A 21,747-nucleotide genomic window follows, 5' to 3' on the forward strand; every position below is an offset into this window, starting at 1 on the left:
GGATGGGGAGGGAGAGGGGGAGAGGGGGGAGGCGGAGGTGTTAGATATCAAGGCCGGGTCGTTGGTGTTGATTCATGGGAATGTGCTGCATAAGAGTGAGAAGAATACGGGGGATAAGAGTCGGTATGCTTATACGTTTCATGTTATTGAGGGGGCGGAGGGGTGGGAGTATGATAGGAGGAATTGGTTGCAGCCGCCGGAGGGTGGGGAGTTTTCGAAGTTATATCAGTGATTTCAGATAGAAGGATTGGTATAAAACGTGGTGATGCATTCGTGCATTAGTATCAAGTGCTATACAAGTCCGTCTTTTTCCCTCCCAACCTTAACTCCAGGCCATGTAAATGATATCAATCGTCTATGCGCGCAACATGTCTAGCATCCCCTTCGTCTCGAATGCGCGATGCGCAAAGTCTACCTCGTCCCGAACACGCCAGTGTAACCGCTCCACCATCTTGTCAATCTGCTCTGACTGCCCAAGGTTCCCTGAGTAGATATCTAGCAGGTTCATCGCTACCTCCACGCTGAGGTTTACCAGCCGCGGCTCACCGATGTGTTTGTAGACCCATTCAAGAACTGGCTGGAGTGTAACCTCGTCACGACCCTGCAGCGCCGCACGAAGAGCTGAACGATGTTTAAGTTCCGAGAACATCGTGAGCTGCGCGACCTTGTCGCCTGTGTTGAGAGCTCCATCCATAGCCACGGAGTAGCGTCCCTTGCGGAGATCGAATTCCCAACCCTTCTCTTTCTTGCGCTTGGCCGCCTCGTTTCCTTCAATGATGATATCCACGCCCTCGCCGACAAAGTCCAGACCGCGCCATCGGCGAGCCCAGGCGCTGCCGCGCTTCTTCTTTGCCATCTTCTTGTCGTGTTCCTCGATTTTTCCTTCCAAAAGAGCTTCCATCTCCTTCTTCCGCTCTCGCTCCCGTGCCTTTTGCTGACCGGAAAGTCTTGTCTTGATGGAGAGAAGACCGGACTGCATACCGACGGCAATGTGCTTGTCTTCCCGGGCGGCTCCGGAGCTGATCGAGCAGAGGGATAGAATTGGCGACTGGTACTTGAAACCAGCGACGACGTTCCAGCCGGTCGTCTCATGGATCTTCAGGTGGCCGTCGAGAGCACCGCTCAGCAACCGCTGTCCATCAGAAGCAAGAGAGAGCGAAGTGACCGTCTTCTGGTGGCTCTGAATCATGTGTAATGGCTTTCCAGCAACAATATCCAGCACAGCAATCTTGTTATCCGCTGCAGCCAGCACCGTCGTCCCAGTTGGCATAGGAAGAACAGCCTCAAGCGGCGCACCCATCTTGAATGTCATCGCAGATCGACCTTCCACACGAGGATCCCATAAACGAACAGTCCGATCGTAACTACCAGAAACTAACGAGCCCGACGAAGCCAGCGAGCCTGGCATGAAGGACGCGGTGCGGACGTAGTCGGAGTGGCCGACGAAAGTCTTAACACTTGTCTCGCTGGGAAGATCCCACAGTCGAACAGTACGGTCATCGCTCGCGGAAAGAAGGGTTGTCGGGTCGCTAGGGGAGAATTTGGCAACCCACACGGGCTGCTTGTGATCCTTCCATGTCTTCAAAATCGCTCGCGAACTCACGTCGAAAACTTGTAGGGTGCCGGAATCGTCACCGGCGACGAGAATTCGGCCATCGGGACGGACGTCTGTGCCGCGCGCGGTATCGTCAAATCGTGTGATCGATCGGAGGAGTTTTCGTGTACGGATGGAGTAGATCTGAACGCGGGCGCCGGTCGTAACGGTGAAGATGTCGGGAGGTTGTGTGAGAGAGGGGAAGGCGGAGGCGGAGGATGGCGCAGAAGGCTGAGTGATAGAGTTGACCGGACCGTTTGCCGGCGACGGAATGAGGAGAGGGTTCTTGAATGTTTTCCAGTGAAGCTGCTCGGGGCTTAATTGCGATGTAGGCAGCTCGGGCAGCTTGACCTGTGTGAGGGGGAGGACGGGGGCCGCCATGGCAGGCGTATATGGCGGTTATAGGCGTTCGACCGAGAGCAGGGTTAGGCGGACAATCCGCGATCGCTCAAATGCCCTGTTGTGTTTGTCGGCCTAAGTAAAGTTGATTGAAGTCGATCTCGAATTCTGGATGGATTTTTTTCTGATATCTCAATCAGTAGACCATGCCTTATCGGGTAATTATTACACTTAGCGCCATTGCACGTAATATACGTATCGGCGTCCGTCTCTTTACCCTCTAAAATCTGCTCTATTGAATAACAAACATAAATAGAGGTGATATCGTGTATAGAAGGATCTTAAGTACTGCAGAGATAGGGATCACTACTAGTAATATGAGGTTTTGGAGCTACAATCGTGTACAAGATGGAGAATACGCTCCGTATCACATGAGAATCACGATTATTACTGCAGTGCTACCAGAAGTATATCCAGCATTGAGTTCCAACAGACCAAGGGAACGTCGAAGCGTATAGTCATGAGATCACAAACTCTCCAGAAATCCAATGTCATTTCATTCCTCCACGTCGTGCTGCGCTAATCGACTCTTTTGAGTTCATGCTTCTCACAATGATAAAAGTGTCGAACCGTCCACAGCTGGACATCGAGACTTCTCAGATGATACAACTGACAAAAGCTCTGCAGAAAGCTGAGAATCACTCAACATGTCGACCGAGCCACTCTTGCCATCCTACAACTCAACTGCGCAGCAAAATGTGCCCGAAAACGGGCCTAAACAGCCCAGTCTTGTGAAGTGCATACTCCGTTCCGTTAGTCCACTCGTCGAGGGCATGGTTTTCGTCACCCTCTTGGTTACTGCCATAATATCCACTGTCTGGGCATCTCGAAGTTATAGTAGACCGGACGATGTAAGTCTCCTACCTATATTGAGGTCCTCAACTGATTCATCGTGTAGACTCCCCCAAAAACGGCGCCGTTACTCCCTTACTTTGCCATACTGTGTCTCAGCATCTCATCGATTTTCTGGCTTGGTTACCTCGTATACTATGCAGTTACTTCGAGCGCAAAGTATCAGGTCGTCATGTGGACTTCGGTCATCGGGAGGGTGGCATTGCTGCTCATACACGTTGGTATTGCCCGGTGGTACAAGCTCGGTTTCCCGGAGTCAGCACAGCTGAGTTGGAAATTGACGTTCTTATCATCCCAAGCGTGGTGGGATTTCGTGCTGTTCTGGATATACTTATACCTGCTTGACACTTTGCCGCGGGAGAATGGCTAGCCAGTTGCTTATAGGGGATGAGCCGAACATACTTGAGGATACTTTAGCTCAAGGACAGAAGATCGTGAGGTAAGAATAAAAGTTAGATGGATTGGTGTAATTCAAGACAGATTCTGTCAAGGTAAAGCAGTTGAAATTGGGAATGATTCAGTAAAACATACTTGATTTCTTGTTTGCAGAAAAATAGCTTTTGAAGTCCATCTTGCCTCCGGCCGAAGCTGATACATAGACGGCGAAATCCACTAGTGGGTCGAGTCAGGCACAAGATATCCTCCTCGATCATCGATGACTATCATGGATCCATACTTGGGTTGTTGAAGCTGGAATGAGGCTTTCCTCTGATCCTTTAGGCTGTAACTTACTCGCGTATGTTTCTGAGTGGACATTTCGTAGCAACACCTAGCCCTCGGACCCGAGGCAATGCCCTGAGCACACTCCATAGCCGGGACGAGCAGGTAACCTCAAAAGGGGATCGTCATAGATCTGACAATCTATCGCTTTACAATCTTCAGCTGAGCTTTAGCAGCCGTCATAACTCCACATGGGAAGAAGAATGAGGTCCAGACTGGCGTCGCATGCAGGAGGGCAGAAGTGACAGGGCTTAGTCTGGGGCTAACGCACGGTGGAATTAGCCTGTCGGTGAGATCATCAGGCTTCAGGATTCCCTGTTTTTGGCCTCTCTATTTATACGCAGGCAGCAGAATTGCATAGTCATGCAGTTGATGTTTCTTCACATGGTAATCTTGTATGTAGCTCGTTAGAGACTCCTATATTCCTCTGTCAATCCCAGACCCCTGTGCAGTTGAATGTCGCGCAGCATTAAGTTGATGTATGTAATTTTGGCGTAAATGGCTGTATTGAGAGTGGGCCCGGCCAGGATCAACTCGATGCAGGAACAGGCGATCGGCCAATGAGAGTGGAACAATGGTGGTCTACCAGCCACCCCCCAGCCTCCTCTTTCCTGGGTTGGGCCAATCAAGGCAGCCACTTCGATAAGCCGAGCTGCCCATTGTTTTCCCCTCCTCACCCCCCGGCTCTGTCTCTGGCCCTCTCTCCCGTCCATCTCTCTCACTGCTCACTCTGCTCTTTTCTGTCTTGCTTCTTCCACTCTCACCCCGGCTCTTCTTCTCTTCCCGCATCCTGCTCGTGTCCTTGCGCTTCGTTATACAATCTCATTTCTTCACTCCTTCTCTTGTGGTGGGTTGTACCGTTCGATTCGCTCTTTGACCTTGATACCCGCCTTGCATCTTTGTTGCGTCTCCCTTGAGTTTGGCAGATGTGGTAGCTTCTTCCTTGCACTCTCCTTTCGTTTTGAAGCTCAATATGGCTGCAAAACCCCGAGTCGGCAATGTTAACCATGCCGCCGGCATCTTTGCCGACATGTCCGTTGATGGCCCAGCAATTGGCACTCTTGTCGCCATTGTTGACCGGGCAAAGAACCTTCCCAACCGGAAGACCATGGGTAAACAAAACCCTTACTGCGCAGCGCGCCTAGGAAAAGAGGCCAAGAAAACCGACACCGACTTGCGTGGAGGCCAAACGCCCAGGTGGTGAGTACCCGAGTGTATAAACAAACGCCCATAGAAGGCTGCGTCTTGGCTAATCTGCTACAGGGACCAGGAACTCCGTTTCACCGTGCACGAATCACCCGACTATTACCGGCTAAAGCTATCCGTCTTTAACGAGGACAAACGAAACGACCTTATCGGCGAGACCTGGCTTGACCTGAAAGACCTGATTATCCCCGGAGGCAGCCAAAGTGACCAATGGCATCCGCTGCAGTTTCGTGGAAAGTATGCCGGCGAGATTCGTCTCGAGATGACTTATTACGATACTAGACCCGAGGATGAGGCTGTTATTGAACGCAGAACGCAAGGAACCGAACGTGCCCCCAAGATTATGAACAACAACAGCATCAGCCCCGCTCCCCTTGTCAGCCCAGCATCCTCGTCGGCGCTCTCAGGGCCGCGTCAGCTGAAAGAGGTCAAGCGCCGCCCTCTACCAACCGACCCGACCGGCTCTGCCGCACCACGCCCTGCACCAGAGAAAGCCTATTCCGCTCCAGTGCCTCTTCCAGTATCACATGCTCCTCGGCCGGCTGCGCATGAGACTGTTCCTACCCCCCCTTCGAGCTCCGGCCAAGACTACGCCTATCAACCTCCCCACACAGCGCCGCCACAAACCCATTACGACGCCCCTCATGGCTTGCCGTCGCCCGCCATGCGGCCAAGGACGTATGAAACACCAGATGACTTCCAACGAGACTGGAATGTCCCGCCTCAAGCTCCGGCTCCTTCGCACCATGTGCCACCCCCGGCGTCGAGACGTCAGCCTCAAGCCTACCCTCAAGACCAGCATTACCCGGCTTACCGAGAAAGGGCAGAGCATCAGGATCCCTATGCAAGGCCACGCTCCGGTTACGATAACGCCCCACCTGCTGATTACCGATCTATGAGACAAGACTTACCAGCAGGCCGACAGGATCCATACCATGAAGTTACGCGTGCACCGGTTCATGAAGCCCCTCGGCCTACCAGCCATCACTACAATCAGCAGTACCAAACCCAGGATCAATACGCGTATGACGAAGAGCCTCAAGCTCGCTACCACCATTCCAGTAGCATGTCCTCCCGTCATCGCATTGAGTACCCCCAGGAAGAGCCAGAGCGTTATCTCCCGCACAGCAACTCTACACCGAGGCGAGGCCGGAGCCCTGGACGTCATTCCGGTCGTGACTATCATGCTGAGTATGCTGCCATGCAGCCGCGAGTGGAAGATGAGGATGAAGAGGGACCGCCTCCGCCGCCACCCGTTCATCGGTCAAAATTGACTAGCCAGCAGTTAGTACCGTCACCAACTCCCTCGTACCAAGCTTATTCCCCAGAGTGCGGCCCACGATCGACCCACGAGATGAATATGCCCCAGCCTACACCGTTGATGCTCGAGGAGGACAGATTCCACGACCTCCCTCCGGCCACGACAGGAGCAGCCATGCCACCCAGCCTAGTCGCTGGGCTTGACCCAGTAATTGCAGATGCGGAGTCGGAACGGATCGTCCATGAGGTACGAAGACGCAGCGGAATTTTCGAAGAAGACCTTCCTGTTACTAGCCGCGAACCGTCCCCAATGTTGCCTCCATACCCCGCGGAGAATCCTCCTGTTGAGAACCATCGCCGGTCACTCGTTACTCGAAGGTCGATCAATAGCGAAAGTCCGTCACAGCAACTTGTACTACGAAAGTCAATTAGCCCAAGGCCGCCTCCTTCAAGAGGCCGCGACGGATCCCAGGTCTCATTGTCCCAGACTCCATTTTCTCCGGACTCCTTCGACTCGTACAACCCGCATGCGGCTCGCTCAGCCGCCCATCGAGAGCCCGGACCTGCATATGAAACCCCTGCGGAAGCCATGGAAGCCGCTAGGCGGAATGAAGCGGCGGCGGCCCGACCAGACGGGCCTATTATCGGTGATGATGGACGTGAAATCGACCCGTCCGACCATCTCCCTACCGACACCTGGGCACCAGAACCAGATCGAAAATCGCGAAAGCCTGGTGTGATAGTCCGCTTCCGCAATGCACCGGCTAGGGCCGCCCCGCGGACGGGACCACCAGCACCACCGAAAGATTACGCGCGTCCTACATCGTCTTACGTGGTTAGCAATGAGCTGGAGCGCGTATCGCCTCGTGGTGACTATACACGCGGACGCGCAGGATACGGCGGAAGCCCTGGAGCTGGGCATGCACGGACATACAGCACGCCGTCTCCGCAGCCACACTCGCGGCGAAACTCTGTATCGCCGTCACCGTCGCCGATGTACGCACCACCGCCCAACATCGGACCACCGATTCCAGCCAAGGTACCCATCAGCGCACCAACACACGGCCACGACGCCCTGAGTCGCGAGCTCAACACAATAGACATCGGCTCGGTAGGGTTCAGCTCTAGCCGGGCGATGCGCAAATACGTCCCTAGACCAACCGGATATGCAGTATAGAAAGATTGGCACCAACAAAGAATGCACCACCAATATACCCCACAAAAGCAGAGATAGCGAAGCGATATGCCGGCAATTTGAATGACAATGAAGCACGAATGCATGCATGACGGCGTTTTTCCCCTTCTTCTTTCGATCTTCTTTCTACCTTCTGGGCTTTTCTTCCGCGGCTTACTTTGGGCTTCTGCACGGGTTTAACTTATCTACCTTTTGTTGTACTATATGACCTACACGCTTTATCTTATATGACAATGAGTAGAGTTTTTATAAATACCATGTTGATGTCGGATTTGCTTCTTCTCTTCTTCATCTCTCTAGAGTTCCATCTCTCTCTCTCACTCTCTCTCTTAAGCTTGAGATAATTGTCTCTTCTCATACCCTTGCTCATCACCCAACCCTTACAGCATCCCTCCCTTCATCCATCTCACACCCATCACCATGTCCCCTCCCGGCGCCGATCAGGGCCCATCCAACTACTGGCATGGCACTGCCCACGGCAAATCCAACGGCAGACCTAATGGCCACCCCCCGAACCAGGTTCCCACCCAGGACCAACCTAGCCGCCAAACCCACCACACCACTCACCAACATACCCACGCCCATACCCATACCCACAATCACAACCACAACCACAATCACAACCACACTCACACTCATACACACAACCACAATCACAACCACATTCACACGCACGCTCACACTCACACCCACAACCCCGAAGACACAGACACCGCAACAACCACCCGCACCCCGTCCCTCTCCCCCAGCCCCGACGACGATGACGACGACGACGAAGAAGAAGAAGACGGAACCCTCCAAGCACAAAGAGAAGCTCTGCTACTAGCAGTCCGAAACAAGGCCCTACCTCTTCGTCCACTCTTATCTAGAGCCGCAGCTCCAAGCCCCAGTCCATCTGCATTTGCACAGACAGCAGCAGGCTCAGGCTCAGGCACAGGCTCAGGACCATCGAACCTCTACGGGAACGCGAACGTGAACACGAACGCGACTCAGAACGAGGGTAGAGCGAGAGACCGCTTTGCGGCCTGGAATGATGATGATGAGGGTGGGTACGATGAAGACTATCTTATCTACTCGAGTGTTTCGCCTGGTGCGAGTGATCCGTTTGAGTCTGTTGATGGGAGTTGTGATCATGCTTCTCAGCTTGGCGGGTCGGGGTCGGAAGAAGGAGGACAGGAAGGGCAAGGGGGAGGGAGAGCTGGTGGAGAGGGGCCTGTTATGCCTACGCCCACTGCGACTGCTCCTGCTACTGCGATTCCTACATCCAATTGGAGGGTGAACGCGGAAGGGTTCCAGCGCTGTATTCTAGATCCATCTGTATCTCGGTTTGAATGCACGCATGGTCCGTTGGGACGAGGGTCACTACGGAGACGGCCACGGCGACGGGCTATTCATGCGAGTTATTGTCCTTTGGCATCCGCGAGTGGGCCTCGGATTCCGATGATACGTGTGAATGGCAACGAGGATAGGAATGGGAGTGGGCATCAGGAGGACACAGACCACGCGGTTCAGTCGGACCACAGTGCCGATGATGAAGACGACAATGAAGAGGACATTGACGATGAGTTCGATGATGATAGCTCGCTTTACACTCCGTCCTCAACTAGTACCCTGTCTACAATCACTACCCCACTCGAAGGCTGGTCATCACCCCTTGACGAAATGGAGTTAACAGCCAGTCCTTCGCCATTCACAGCGCCGGCCACGCTTGAGCCTCAGCCCGTTACCTCCAATGATATAAGATGTACGTTCAGCGCGCCAAGCCTCTGCGCAATTAACGAAGAAGGCGAGGATCCGAAATACCGAAAGGTGATAACGCACATTTTCGGCCGCAACAAGGCAGTCACGAAGATTATCCCCAACGGCATCTGGGTGTGGTGGTGTCGTAAGCACTACCAACGGGCTCGATTCCGGTGCAGTACTCCGGTGGAGGTTGAAGTCAACGTTGTGGCTTCAGACGGGACGTTGAAGAAGGAAAGCGCGGAGGTGAGGGGGCAGGCTTGGACGAAGATACAGTGTGGGCTTGTTAGAGATGTGTTGGGGAACATGCAGACATGGGGTAAGATTTCTGGTTGTAAGGTTGTATTGAGGCGAAGACAGAAAGAAAGGATGGAGAGGGAGGAGGAGGCGAGTTTGGCGATGGAAAGGGGTGCTGCTGTTGCTTTTGCTGGTCCGGTTGCTGGTGCGGCTACTGGGGCAAGGGCTGCCGCTGGGCCATCAACCCAGGGAGGAAGAGGAAGGCCGAGCCAGTCGTCCGGCGAAAGGCAGAGACGACCGGCAGTGCCCTCTCCTGTACCGGACTGGTTGATCCAGTGGGTGGAGGAACGCAAGAACAACACGATCTCCTTTGAAGAGGCCTTCCAATTGATCCTGTTGATCGAGGATCACGTTGCGGCTGTACAACCGCCGCCTGGTACGAGGTTGGAAGTGAGGTTTCCCGATATCGAGATACTGCCGGTTTTCAAGCGGCTACTGAAGCCCGGAATGGGGCGGTTCAATACCGGGTCTGATGGTGATGATGATGATGATGATGACGACTGTGAGGCCGATTCTGAGTTTGAGTCTGATGACGATTTTGCAGATGGTGCTGTTGGCGACGGTCCTGATGTCAACCCTGGGGCTGATGCTGGTAGCAGGGCTGATCCTTCTGTTCCTGTCGGTCCTTCTGGTCCTGCTGGCCCTGCTGACGCCGATGCCACCTCCGAAACCATCCTTGGCTCCCCTGGCTCCCCTGGCTCCCCAAGCGGATCCCTAAAACGCGCGCGCCCCGCTGCCTTCTCCGGTTTCAAGGCAATTCCCAAGAAAGCTAGATTTGACGTTCCTTAGAGCCCAATATAGAGATAGAATAGACTGGGATATAAACCGAATAGACAAAATGCATCATCATGACCATTAACCTATCAATCGTAAGGTAATTATACCCAGACGCCTACCTATATACTGTCAACAGATTGAATAAGCAATAAATGCACCAGACATGTAAACACCCGTATCGAATAAGAATCCATGTACCATACCATAACGTCAATCCGCTAATCAGAAAACAACCGCCTTTTAGTGGGCCGGAGAGAAAGGAAAAAAGAGCATGCCGTATGAGACTGCCGAAATCAAGAGTGGTCTGGAATCAACTCATATCCACCCTCCGAGGGCAGGCCGTAGGCAGCCAGAATCAACACTCCTGCGCAGAAAACACTGATGCACCAACTGACAGTGCAGTAGATCCAAGACTCGTCCAGTCGCCAGCCGGTGAAGAAGCGCGCTTCGTTGTCAACCAGATACGCCTGTAGCTTGTTAGCCCTTTGCCCACCCATCACTCCGCCACATCCAACAGAGATAGCTCAAGGGGAACCCACCACAAGAGACATGCTTCCAACCTGCACTGCCGCCGAAATCAAGATCAACATGCTCAGTATCTTCCACCCACTCTCACGTAGCGCCTTCCCACCCGACAAGATAATTAGATATGTAACCACGCTCATCCCTTGCAGTACGACCGCAAACGACATCATGAATCCGACGGACCGCCACATGGAACAGAAGTAGCGGTTTTCGCCGAGACAGTCTTCGCGCTTCGGGAAGCTTTCGCAGGTATCGCTAAAGGAGGAGCAGTGGCGGTGGAGGCCATAGGAGTATTTGTGCTGTAGAAGAGAAGAGTGCGGTTAGCGAAGCTCGAGAGACATACAATAGAGGGTGGAGTTTGTAGGGGTGTACCTTGTCGCTGTGGTAGCTGACCCAGTTGGGGGTGACAATGGAGGCTATTGAGAGGCCGAAGGCTATGTAAATTGCTTGTTAGCAGGGCTTCTTTTTAAGGTGGTGCGACAGTACCAGCTAGAAAGACAATCAGCGAGGCTGTATAGACAATGGTCTTCGTCAGGAAGCCAGTGTAATTGCGGTCTTCGCCGCGAGGCACCAAGTGGAAATCCATGAGGGGAAGCGGAGTTCGCGACGCGGGCAGCTGGGTCAAGGTCAAGGGATGACGGATAGTGAGATATGTTATAAGATATGACCCGGGGTAATGCAGCGAAAGAGACAGGAAGAGAAAGAGCCCTGAACAGATAAGAGAAGGGAGGGGAAGCTTGAGGCAGCCAAGGGGCGGTTGAGGATACAACCTTGGAAGAGGACAAGATGCATGGACGGGCCACTTTCACCTGATCTGTACTACTACCACTCGCAGGTATTAAGTTATATTTGACCAACTATATTCATCATTTTTCGTCTGCTATCAAGTCTTAAGAGACCCTCATGTGAGTAGATACGCTAAACTCATGTCAGAAATCCTGCTTTGCTGCATTTTCTAGCCAATAACCGCTGCTGCCGCTGGTGATCATACGAGACATAATAAGTCCCAGATCGCGACATTAATTTACGCAAATTATGGAGGCCTTGAAAGGTTAACTGGGGGAGGGGTCAGAGCGTATTATTATCTCTTTGTCGACTCATCTTATTTCTGTACCCTCAATTGAACCTTAAGTTGGTCTGAATAGCTTCATCTCATTTTCAGCAGCGCTGACGTCATCTTATCCTATATAAACGCAAAACTCCCGTAAAAAGCACATAGCTGTCAAGGCAATCAGAGCCGGAGCAGATGAAACATGCTTCGTCTAATCCTCTGAAGAATGAACAGATATAACCCGCCGTCTCAGCCTTCATAAACATTAGAAGCGAAAGCAAACAAAACTAGTCTACACTGCGCCACCACCAAACCAACGGGACGAGACATGGCATCAGGACAGATGGATGGGGATTAGAATACAAAACGGAAAGAAGATGCCAGTCATGAGAGTTAGAGAATTAAGCGGGTAGAGACCCGTCATGCAGCCGTTATGCAACCCATTGCCTTCATTATGATTCCCCTTGACTCCGCTGGATCATCGCTCGGAAGTCATCATTGCTCTTTCGGTTTTTGTCCCCTTCGCCAGAGGCATTCGTCGTGCTCGTGGTCGTCGTTGTACTATTCGTAGGGTGGGCAAGTCCGCGCTTCACCCCTAGCCCTCCGCGTTTCCCGCTCCGCGCTCCAGGCTGCGGCGGTCGTTTGATAGGTGCCGTCGGGTTAAGGAATGCGCTCTTAGACTTGTTTGGCTTTGGCGCTGGTCCGGTTCCGGGCTTCCGTTCAGCAGACTGCTTTAACATCTCAGCCACTGGGCCGATGTGGAGTTTTCGCCCGGGCGAAATTTCTTGTCCTTCCAGATCCAGAGCCGCTCTACCAGCGTGGCTAACATCTGCAAATTCAACAATTGCTCCTTGATGATCTGGGCGTAGGACAATCTTCACCAGCTTTCCATAACGCTCAACGAGAGCCCGAATGCGCGCGTCATTGACCGTGTCCGGAACGTTCATCAACCCGAGCGTACGGTTCCTTCGCTCACCAGTCGGCTCTTCCACATCTCCTAATGGTGATGCGCCATTGGTCTCCGGTGCGGGTGACTGAGACTTGCCAACTCGAGAGACGACGGTCACTGCAGTGCGTTTGGCGCCCTGGGGAGCTGAGATTTTCACTTGGAGTGGGCGGGAGCGAAACTCCTGCTCATGCAGTGCCAATGAGGCAGTGGCTTCCTCCTTCGAGCTGAAGATAACATAACCAAAGCCCTTGCTGCCTCCATCGAGTTTTCGAGGGATGCGAACCAACTCCACGGTGCCGAACCCTGAGAATAGTTCCTTGAGATCCTCCTCGCTGGCTTTCCAGTCGACATTTGACACGTGGACCTCACGCCCTTCGTGCATCGGACCATGACGGTCTTGCTTGCGTGAAGGATCGGAGATTTTGACGACAAGATGGAGGCCGTTGCCGATCGTTGTACCATCTAGTTCGGTAGCGCTGTGAGCGGCCATAGACGTCTTGAACTGCAAATAACAGAACCGCCGGTGTGTATTGTATTTAAGAGATGGGAATCTGATATCGACAATTTCGCCATGCTGCGACACATTAGAGAACGCATCAAAACGTGGAAAGGGTGACTTACTTTACCAAACAGGTCTCGGATATAATTCTCATCAGCGGTCGGTGGGAAGTTAGTGATGAACAGGGTTGTCTCAGATCCAAAGTGGACGTGGATGATGTTGCCATCAACGCTCTTCTGGTCACGAGTTTGGGCTGCGACGGCGTCTTCTTTTGTATTGAACTCAATCATAGCCACCTCAGAAGTGCCATCATCACCGGGCATCATCCTTAGGCTATTGATTGTACCACACTAGACAAGTCAGTAAAGGCATTCTTAAAAGGTTCAGGCAAAAATGATGCTTACGTCACGGAAAAATTGTCGCACTTTGTGCTCTGTGATACCCTGGGGTAGATTCTTGACAACAACCGTAGAGTTTTCACGATCACGGCGAAGTGCCACTGGCTCAGCTTCAACACTGGGCTCCGGGTCTGCACGCGCCTTTTTGGCCGGAATACCATTCATGGCAGAGTCCTCTTCTCGCTTGCGCTTTTCTGACTGCGGAGCTTCTGGCGATGGCATGGCCGCTGCTGCAGCCGCTTGCTGAGCTGCCGCTTCGCGGGCCTCTCGTTCGCGGCGAACAGTAATGGCCCTCATTGCCTTTCGCGTTTCTAAGACAGCGAGCTGTAATTCTTCCGAGTCCTCGTAGTCTTCGCAGTGGGCGACATAAGTTTGCATGATTTTCTCGGGCCAGTCCAAGTCCGTCCGCTTGATCGCTTGCTTAAGCACGGCTGTAGCAAAGCTAGGATTCGGTGTTCGGCGAGCAGCATCAACAGTTGCTTCACCCTGTACAAACTTGCTCCATGAGACCAACTCCCAATGGTAGTAAGTGAGCCAGAACTCGTAGCTATTGCCGCGGCGTCCAACGAGACCCTTGAATGTTTCTCGGGCGCTATCCCAACTGCCACTCTCGCTGAGGTAGCGAATATAGATACGCTCGAGACGAAATAGGGGATCACCTTCGTAAGAACGTCCATATTTCTTTTCTCCGAGTTCTTGGACGCTTTCGATGGCGGAACGGATCCCAACTTCAGCCACATCCAAGTCTTCGTCGATTGCCTCGGCCAAGAAAGCACGCCGTCGAAGATAGCTGCACCATGCTGTATGTACCTTCAACACCTCCTCCATGCCACCGACATCCAGCAAGCCAGTGCTTGTTGCCTTATGTTTGATATCGGCAATCTTAGTGAATGGTTGCCCTTCTCTTTCCGAGCTGAGCAGATATTGCGACCATAGATTGCCGGAGCCAGGGCAATGTCGGGTGGCACGGTCAAGGGCCGAAATCGTCGTAGGATGCACATTACCGTGCATGTGCTCATCAATAAGATACATGATATAATCTTCCCACATATTGGCATCTGTCTGGAATCGCAGGACTGCGCGTTGATAGACCGCATTGACAAGTTCGAAGTTCGAGCTGCGTCTTCGGCGGTTGCGGTTGAGCTCCCACTCAAGATACTCGCCAAATATTGACCATTCCTGAACACGGTCATTTGCATCGGTCGCGTTTCGAAGACGGATCTCAAACTCTTCTCGGGCGGCATACTGGTCCTTGATCGGGGTGGCATATCGTCCTGCAGTTTCTGCCATAATATTTTCGTAGTTTGCATTATAGTAGCCCGAGACGAAACCGGAGAACGCTTGGAAAGTCTGGTCCCATGTGGCGTGAGGGGTCTGCAGTCGGGTATCAAATAGCTCCCGCACTCGCGCAATCCGCTCCTGAGACGGATTTCGAGACAGGTCACGTACTTGAAGATCGAGTAGCCGATCCCATACGAGATGGCTGTCGTGAATCCTCCACCGTGTTGCATCGGCGCCCCTCTGCCATGTGTCAAGGACATTCTGCCAAGTGAAGACTTCGCGGCCCACCAGTCTATCCTCCTCTGACCATTGGCTTTGGTTCGAGTCTCCATGTGCAGAGTTGTAAAGGTACAGCACCCACTCGCCGTATATAGCCCAAAGCTTGGTGCTCCCGTATTCTTCCTCGATGGACCGCTGGCACAGTTCCATCACAGCAATGCGTTCCTCGACCGAAGATGCCAGCATGCTCTCATCTTGAATCCACTCCGCCCAGAGATCTTCACCCATAGCAAAGAGTTTGTCCATCTCCTCTCTAGCGGTCCTCATATCTTTGAGTAGATCGTATTCTCGGGGCTTACCATGAAGCTCTGGGTTGTTTGGCGGATAAACATGATTGACGAAGCCGTCGTGCAACAGGCGGATGAAGTTGACATGTGATTCGTAGGACTGCGGATTAAAGTGGATGCGGGCGAACAATTCCGTCGCCATTCGTCTGGCGTCGGGTGTCAACGAAGAGGCCGCATAATTCCTTCGGGCGCTCTCTCTCGGGCCATCAGACATAGCGATATCAAATGACGACCGGGGAGTCGGGGTGTTGTGTGAGATCTGGTTAACATTTGGGTACATTGTAGAGGGTGAAAGCTGATTTTCGTAGGACTCGGTGCGAAGGACAGCGGCAGCTGGTCGCGGCGGTTGGTGATGTTGCATCGAAGCGAGATCGGCAAGCGTATCCATGCCGGGCGTCGAAGGCTGTCGCGAATTTTGCAAATCTGTACCAGTCGGGGTTCCGCTCCCACTCCCCCCGCCCGTATTAGAATTTACAGCTGGACTCATCGACGATGGCGGAGACGGTTCGGGTACGCGAGGCGGGGCATAGACATGTTGCGCGAGCGGAGAGGAGGCCATGACGGATCGATTAGCAGCAGCGCGATTCTTTCGTATGGGTTTAGAAGCAGGACCGGGCGACGGTGCGGATGGGTTGGCGGAGGAGGATCCTGTCGCAGATGCTGAGCGCCCGGAATTGGAGTTCGCATCCTGCGGCGAAAGAAGTGAATTGATGTCCATCGTCAAGTAGATTGTCGGAACTGGCGATGGACTAGAAAAAGGTAGGCGCAAAAAGAGGAAGCAGCGAGGTGCTCAGGTAGGGAGAGGTTAGAAAATTGTAATAAAAGAAATATAATCCTTAAAGAACAGCCCACAGTCTCCGCATCAATGAGTCCATTCCTGCCTCAAATCCAGACTGACCAAGCTCTGCGACCGTGGATATTTTGACTCTTTCGTACGAAGATTGAAAAGCCTCAAGCAACACGGAAATGCGCAAGTAGGGAAGCGAGACGGAAGACCGGAGGTAGTGAGCAAACGACTACAAATGCTTCGTTTGGTCTGGCAGTTCCCAAAGTATTGCTTTCCCTCTTCTTCGCGGGTGCGGGTATGAAGAAACTCGGCGGGTTGGCTCTTGCGAGGGTAGAGGAGGTGAAGCACCGAACGAGACGGGACTCGAGACCGATCCAAACGGAGGAGGGAGGGGGCAGGAAAACAAGCTCGAGCACGGTCTCTGGCGGGAGCAGAGAGCTAAAAAAGACGAGGTGTCAGCAGTAGAACTCGAGGTGAACTTCCAGCAAACGTACAGAGATGAGTTGGGCACGCGTCCCTTGGATGGAGGTCCGAGGATGAGGAGGTGAGAAGTTCGAACCTGAAGGATGAGATTGAGAGAACCTGAACCAGTGGATCGACGCTGGTGGAGAATCGAGATGGGAGAAAGCCAGAGCTCGGCAGAGGATGAAGGACGGAATGCCTTGAGGTTTTTCCCGCAACAGTAGTGGACTCTCCGCCGAGGACTCTCTATCTCTAGACTCTGGATATCGTTTGTTTCTTTCTACGCTTGATCCTTGCAGTTGGGACCTTGTCAAGATAATCACTTGTACTCTGATACCAGCGCTCTGGACCATACCTAGGTATCATTCCAGACAGCAATGCTGCAAAATCTGCCTCCCTACGTCATCCAAGCTAACAAGCGACCTTAGCAACAAATTACTCCTTTCTGCGACCTACACTAACTTAGCGTTCTGCTCTGGGCTTCTCCAGCATCCTCCAAACCTTAACTGCTCAAGCCATCCCCTGCACCGCCATGAATATCAGACCAGTCTTTCACAGGCTGATGGATCAGGGAGTCTCGAAGCGCGACATTATTCCATTTCTCTATAGGTTACCATCACGAGACATAAATGTCACCTGACGAGTATCTCAGCTTTTTCTTGATCAAGGACAGCTAGGAGCTTCGTTCAACAACCTTCCTGTGGCAGTGCCAATGTGATAGGCCACTCGCTCGGTGAAACACGTCTTGATACAGCCGGACCAATCTCTTTTCGCCTCGGGTTCATACCTCGATGCCCTCCATGACAGAGTTTAGATCCCGCAGCAGCTCGTCCGCAGACTCATACTCTTTCCACCAGCATTTTCGGGTAACTTCACTGCAAACATGCACATCTTGTGGAAACTCATGCTTTTGAAGCCTCTCTTTGACTTTCTCATACCAGCCCTCCTCCCCATCCACGATGTCAGGAAACACAGCATGGCCCATCACGATAAAGTAAATGGTGCTCCCCAATGCAAAGAGGTCTGTCTTGACATTCGCTTCAAACGGGTCATCTCTCGGGCAAGAGAACCTGCAGGGCTCACCGCTCCATCCATCAAGAAGTACTGTTCCATCCTCAGCTAAGTGTTTCCCTTGAAAATCTGATAATTTGAGGTGGAAGCCCTCGTCCAGGAGTAGATTCGTTGGCTGGATATCACAATGGATGATGCCGCGGGTGTGAATATGAGCGACTGCTTGGGCCACCTCTCGACACCATAATAGGCGTTGCTGAAGTGAGGGTGGAGGGTAGTCTGATTCGAGTAGATAGTGAAGCAGTGTTCCATTGACAGCACGCTCGAGGTAAAGTCCATGTTCTGAAAACCCCTTCAGTCCTATGATCCGCTCGTGAGGTCCAACGAGTTCGAGAAGCATCCTCTCAGTCTCAAGCCGGCACATGTCCTCGCCAGGAGCAAGAGGATACTTCAAGACGGTGGTCTCATCAATTTTCCCAATCCATGCGCTACTTCCAGTAGCGATCACCTCCTTTACACCTGGAGGGTAGTACTGTTGGAAGATTCTGACTTCTGCATCGTCGGGGATCAACATTTCGTTCAGAGAATGGGAAAGTATCAGAGTGTGGTAGCTAGAGATGTCGGCATGCCTTGCAGAATGATCGGAACTAGCGAGAGCAAAAGCACGCTGAGGCTAGGTCATGGAAGAGGGGTTCCCTAGTCCATTTCTATCACTCGAGCTGGACCTGGTGTTACAACACCAATCATTTTGGGTCTTGGCGGCCATCTATATATTTCCTCCAAACAACTACCTAAGTAGGTACAGTTTCTAGAGAATGTACACTTCGTTGAGTGGAGTTATTGGCCCATCAGCATTTCATTGATCATTGAGCTCGCTATGATGTCTGAATCAAAGTCGCTAATTGCAACCAAGCACAATCAAGCATAGCAATGTGGTTCTTCAACCAGTCCGTCTAGCCATCCGTCATGTCCAACCGAATCGGTAAATCATCCAAAGCGAGTGCGTATTGGGCCACCCAGGCAAGAAACGATCAGCGCCTGCGCTGGTATTTGCCTTTCTTCTAGGTCAGATTCGAAGACCCTGCCGTACAATGAGAGGATATCACTTACTCTAAGCGAGATGCTCAACACTTCGGACACATATGGCCAGGGATCTTAACCACTGAAGTACCCATGTATACATCTTTGAAACCTGTGCAACTATTGCCTCCAAGAGACGAGCAATGAATGAAAGCGTACTGTGTGTGTTCGTGCTTTGGCGAGGCAGTGCAGTTTTTATAGACGTGACGAGCAATGCGGCGCTCACATCCGCAGACCATGATTCTTTTTTAGATGAGACTTGGATATCTACAAATGAGTATAGAAGTAGGTATTTGCTCGTTGAAGTATGGTAAAGTGAGAAGATGGTGATCTAGAGTGTCCTGAATATCGAAACGCAGCATATATATCCTCATCTCTGAGACAACGCCCGCAGTCTCAAGACGCCCAATTGCGGTTAGATAGAGAACGGGCTTCATATAGCCCCATGTTATCAGTCCCTCATCTCAATGGCCTACAGATAGCTATAGTTGCACCTCGAATAGAGCCGCCCTAACACTTGACTTCAACTGCATGGGATGCTTCTTGCGAGACATCCTTGCTCAATTTAGCCACAATTGAGTTGCGCAGGCGCCGCATTATCACCTGTAAGCTTATAGAACAATATATATACTGCAGAGCATGGAGCCTGTCTCTTGCAGCGAGCTCAATGCATCTTAGCAAAGATTCGGAGATCATGGGGATTATACTACTCTAGCTTAGGGGCCCTGCTTTGATCATGAAGTTTGCGATTGTAGTATGAGATGCGCGAAAAAGGATGAGGAAAGGGTAGTTTTCCCTCTTTATGTAGTAAGATAAAAACGAGAATATCTAGACTAGCAGAAAATAACAAATCGATTAATTTGTCGGTAAATCAAAAGAGTCAGTAGTATGTATGAAGCCGGCCTGTGTTTGTCGCTACTGCCTTAATGCCTGAGGCAAAAAGCACTGCATGTTGTACGGGGCTCTGCACGGACCAAACGCGCACTGCTCGGCCATCAACTTTTTTCGTGCTGGCCCGAAGCTGAGCACCGATCGTTGTCCGTCATCATGGCTACAATGGGCGCTCTACAACCCTACGGGCAGCTGATCCGGTCAGGTAAGTCTCCGTCTATTATACTGATTTGCCATCCGCAGCTAATCGGCCTTAAACCCTGAACAGCCCGCACCGGCATCACCTACGTCCCTCGCCGCACGCTCACCTACACCCCCATCCGCCGCGCCGACGAAAGCAACAATGGCCCGGAAAAGAAATCAGAGTCCGAGGCTAAACCCTCTGCCCTTTCCTCGATCAAAAACTTCTTCCTAGGTGGAAAGAAGAAGCCCGATACTACCAAAGGCACAATCACCCGCCGCCCCATGGCTCCGATGAAGCGAGAGGGAGATCTCGGCTCAGACTCGATTTTCGCGCAGGATGAGGCCGGACCGAAGATTACTGCTTCTGGGCGCACGCCGTCTGCCCGAAAGCAAGAGGGGGCGGATGGAGAGGAACAGGCGGAGGTGGACTATTCAATCGAGAAGAGGAGCAAGATGAACATGTCTGCGGTGCTGGATCCAAAGCCGAAGAGGAGGGTTACGTGGGAGCGACGGATGGTTATCCGCCAACTACGTAAGGGAGGTCGCTTGTCGAAGAAGGAGCAGATTATGCAGACGGAGCGAGAGTCGTTGGTCAAGTCGCATTGGTTTAAGACATCTATCAAGAAGTTGGGTCCGTTAGCTCGCCAGATCGCCGGGAAGAATATCGACGATGCTATTGTCCAGATGCAGTTCAGCAAGAAGAAGGCTGCCAAGGACGTCCTCGAGCACCTGAAGCATGCGAAGAACGTTGCTGTTGTCCGATCGGGCATGGGACTTGGCGCTGTTGGGGAGAACGCACCGAAAGACAAGCCGGTCACCGTCATTCTCAAGGACGGAGAGAAGAAGGTCATCACGGATCGTACAGCAATCTACATTGACCAGGCGTGGGTTAACAGAGGTCCATACGGCATCGACTACGACTACCGAGCTCGTGGTGTCGTCAACCGCCTGCGCCCGCCTTACACATCTCTTTCCGTCGTGTTGAAGGAGGAAAAGACACGGATCCGCGAATGGGAGGACCGCGAGGCCAAGGCCCTGCGCCAGCGCAAGTCCCAGCTCTGGGTGCAGCTTCCGGATCGCAAGATCACCACCCAGAACCAGTACTACAGCTGGTGAACGGCTGTCCTTGTTTGCTCAACCTCGCACTTCTATTCGATTGGCGTTCTGTATTATTTACATTTGGGAGCACTCCGCTTGGGCCGGATCGCATCTGTCTGTTATATTCCTCTTATTATCTATCCAATCAGAGCTAGCTGAGCTCAACTATGTACACTACGAAACATACACTACATATCTACCTCTTCCCTATAACTCTATTAGTCTTGCCCTACGACCTCTCATTCGGACACAACGGCCTCCCAAACCAAGGCTCAACAACCTTCTCCTCCCCCTTCCCCTCCCTCCTCTCCGCCTTAACAAGCACCGGAATAACACCCCCCGTGTTCACCGGAAAAACTCTATGTCCCACAACACTAAGAACACTCGTAATCGCCCCCGAATGCGCCGTCATCGAAAGCACACTATTCCCATCAGAGCGAAAAACATCCGACAAAAACTCATAAAACCGCGCATCCCGCGCCGAATCCGACTCCCTCAACTCAGCATCATGCAGCGGATCCTCCTCGCTAAACCCTTCCTCAAAAACATACTCCGGATACTCCGACGCAATAACGGACTTTGACGACCGCGCGTCGCACGTATGCAGACCTAGCGTTTCGCGGAGGAGTTCCTTTATGAGCGGTTTGAAGGGCGCTGTGTGTGGGAGGTTGGTATCGGAGAATGTGATCCGGGCGGTCTCGCAGCAGCGGATTAGCGGGCTGACGTAGTAGGATTCGGGGGCTGGGATTTTGTTTGCGATTTGGGTTTTCCAGGCGTCGTGCGCGGTTTGGGCTTGGGCTTTGCCGAGGTCTGTTAGGCGGGCGTCGTGCCAGGGGCCGTGGGCGTCGCCGGGGAGGAGGGAGTAGTGGCACTGTAGTTATACGTAGCTTCGCGTTAGTGTTTATTGCTCACTGAGGAGGGGGACG

The 21,747-nt window shown here is 52.5% G+C and overlaps 8 protein-coding genes across 8 annotated transcripts in view; 3 read left to right on the forward strand and 5 right to left on the reverse strand.

The window, feature by feature from the left end:
• Positions 1 to 290: 290 nt before the first annotated feature.
• BJY04DRAFT_197968 (snoRNA-binding rRNA-processing protein UTP15) lies at positions 291 to 2,053 on the reverse strand. Its single transcript, XM_073712549.1, has one exon. It carries the CDS (start codon positions 1,973 to 1,975, stop codon positions 356 to 358), a length of 1,620 nt encoding a protein of 539 aa, XP_073567261.1. The 5' UTR covers positions 1,976 to 2,053; the 3' UTR covers positions 291 to 355.
• Positions 2,054 to 2,640: 587 nt separating this feature from the next.
• BJY04DRAFT_222002 (uncharacterized protein) lies at positions 2,641 to 3,215 on the forward strand (the record flags this gene model as incomplete). Its single annotated transcript, XM_073717279.1, has 2 exons — positions 2,641 to 2,844; positions 2,892 to 3,215. The coding sequence occupies 2 exons, from the start codon at positions 2,641 to 2,643 to the stop codon at positions 3,213 to 3,215; spliced, it is 528 nt and encodes a 175-aa protein (XP_073567262.1).
• Positions 3,216 to 3,957: 742 nt separating this feature from the next.
• Positions 3,958 to 7,501, forward strand: BJY04DRAFT_197974 (uncharacterized protein). Its single transcript, XM_073712550.1, has 2 exons — positions 3,958 to 4,765; positions 4,829 to 7,501. Exons 1-2 carry the CDS (start codon positions 4,539 to 4,541, stop codon positions 7,206 to 7,208), a joined length of 2,607 nt encoding a protein of 868 aa, XP_073567263.1. The 5' UTR covers positions 3,958 to 4,538; the 3' UTR covers positions 7,209 to 7,501.
• Positions 7,502 to 10,095: 2,594 nt separating this feature from the next.
• Positions 10,096 to 11,606, reverse strand: BJY04DRAFT_197978 (uncharacterized protein). The gene is made up of 4 exons (XM_073712551.1): positions 11,052 to 11,606; positions 10,938 to 10,999; positions 10,580 to 10,864; positions 10,096 to 10,507 (listed from the first exon to the last, which is right to left on the reverse strand). The coding sequence occupies exons 1-4, from the start codon at positions 11,149 to 11,151 to the stop codon at positions 10,334 to 10,336; spliced, it is 621 nt and encodes a 206-aa protein (XP_073567264.1). The 5' UTR covers positions 11,152 to 11,606; the 3' UTR covers positions 10,096 to 10,333.
• Positions 11,607 to 12,068: 462 nt separating this feature from the next.
• BJY04DRAFT_222006 (U6 snRNP complex subunit PRP24) lies at positions 12,069 to 16,027 on the reverse strand (the record flags this gene model as incomplete). The annotated part of the gene is made up of 3 exons (XM_073717280.1): positions 12,069 to 13,139; positions 13,187 to 13,414; positions 13,469 to 16,027. 3 exons carry the CDS (start codon positions 16,025 to 16,027, stop codon positions 12,069 to 12,071), a joined length of 3,858 nt encoding a protein of 1,285 aa, XP_073567265.1.
• Positions 16,028 to 16,836: 809 nt separating this feature from the next.
• BJY04DRAFT_197986 (kinase-like domain-containing protein) lies at positions 16,837 to 18,298 on the reverse strand. The gene is made up of 2 exons (XM_073712552.1): positions 16,987 to 18,298; positions 16,837 to 16,917 (listed from the first exon to the last, which is right to left on the reverse strand). The coding sequence occupies exon 1, from the start codon at positions 18,141 to 18,143 to the stop codon at positions 17,340 to 17,342; it is 804 nt and encodes a 267-aa protein (XP_073567266.1). The 5' UTR covers positions 18,144 to 18,298; the 3' UTR covers positions 16,837 to 16,917; positions 16,987 to 17,339.
• A 1,390-nt stretch (positions 18,299 to 19,688) lies between these two features.
• On the forward strand, positions 19,689 to 21,110 carry BJY04DRAFT_197988 (mitochondrial 54S ribosomal protein uL22m). Its single transcript, XM_073712553.1, has 2 exons — positions 19,689 to 19,745; positions 19,809 to 21,110. Exons 1-2 carry the CDS (start codon positions 19,697 to 19,699, stop codon positions 20,837 to 20,839), a joined length of 1,080 nt encoding a protein of 359 aa, XP_073567267.1. The 5' UTR covers positions 19,689 to 19,696; the 3' UTR covers positions 20,840 to 21,110.
• BJY04DRAFT_126838 (phosphoglycerate mutase family protein) overlaps positions 20,945 to 21,747 on the reverse strand; it is a 1,411-nt gene continuing 608 nt past the window's right edge. Inside the window, exon 3 of the mRNA XM_073708412.1 lies at positions 20,945 to 21,692. Coding sequence (XP_073567268.1) covers positions 21,051 to 21,692 — 642 coding nt within the window. The 3' untranslated portion in view covers positions 20,945 to 21,050. The remainder of the gene's footprint in view (positions 21,693 to 21,747) is intronic.

The sequence above is a fragment of the Aspergillus karnatakaensis genome (assembly GCF_047715665.1).
Source record: "Aspergillus karnatakaensis strain CBS 102800 unplaced genomic scaffold BJY04scaffold_55, whole genome shotgun sequence".
NCBI classification, from domain to species: Eukaryota; Fungi; Ascomycota; class Eurotiomycetes; order Eurotiales; family Aspergillaceae; genus Aspergillus; species Aspergillus karnatakaensis.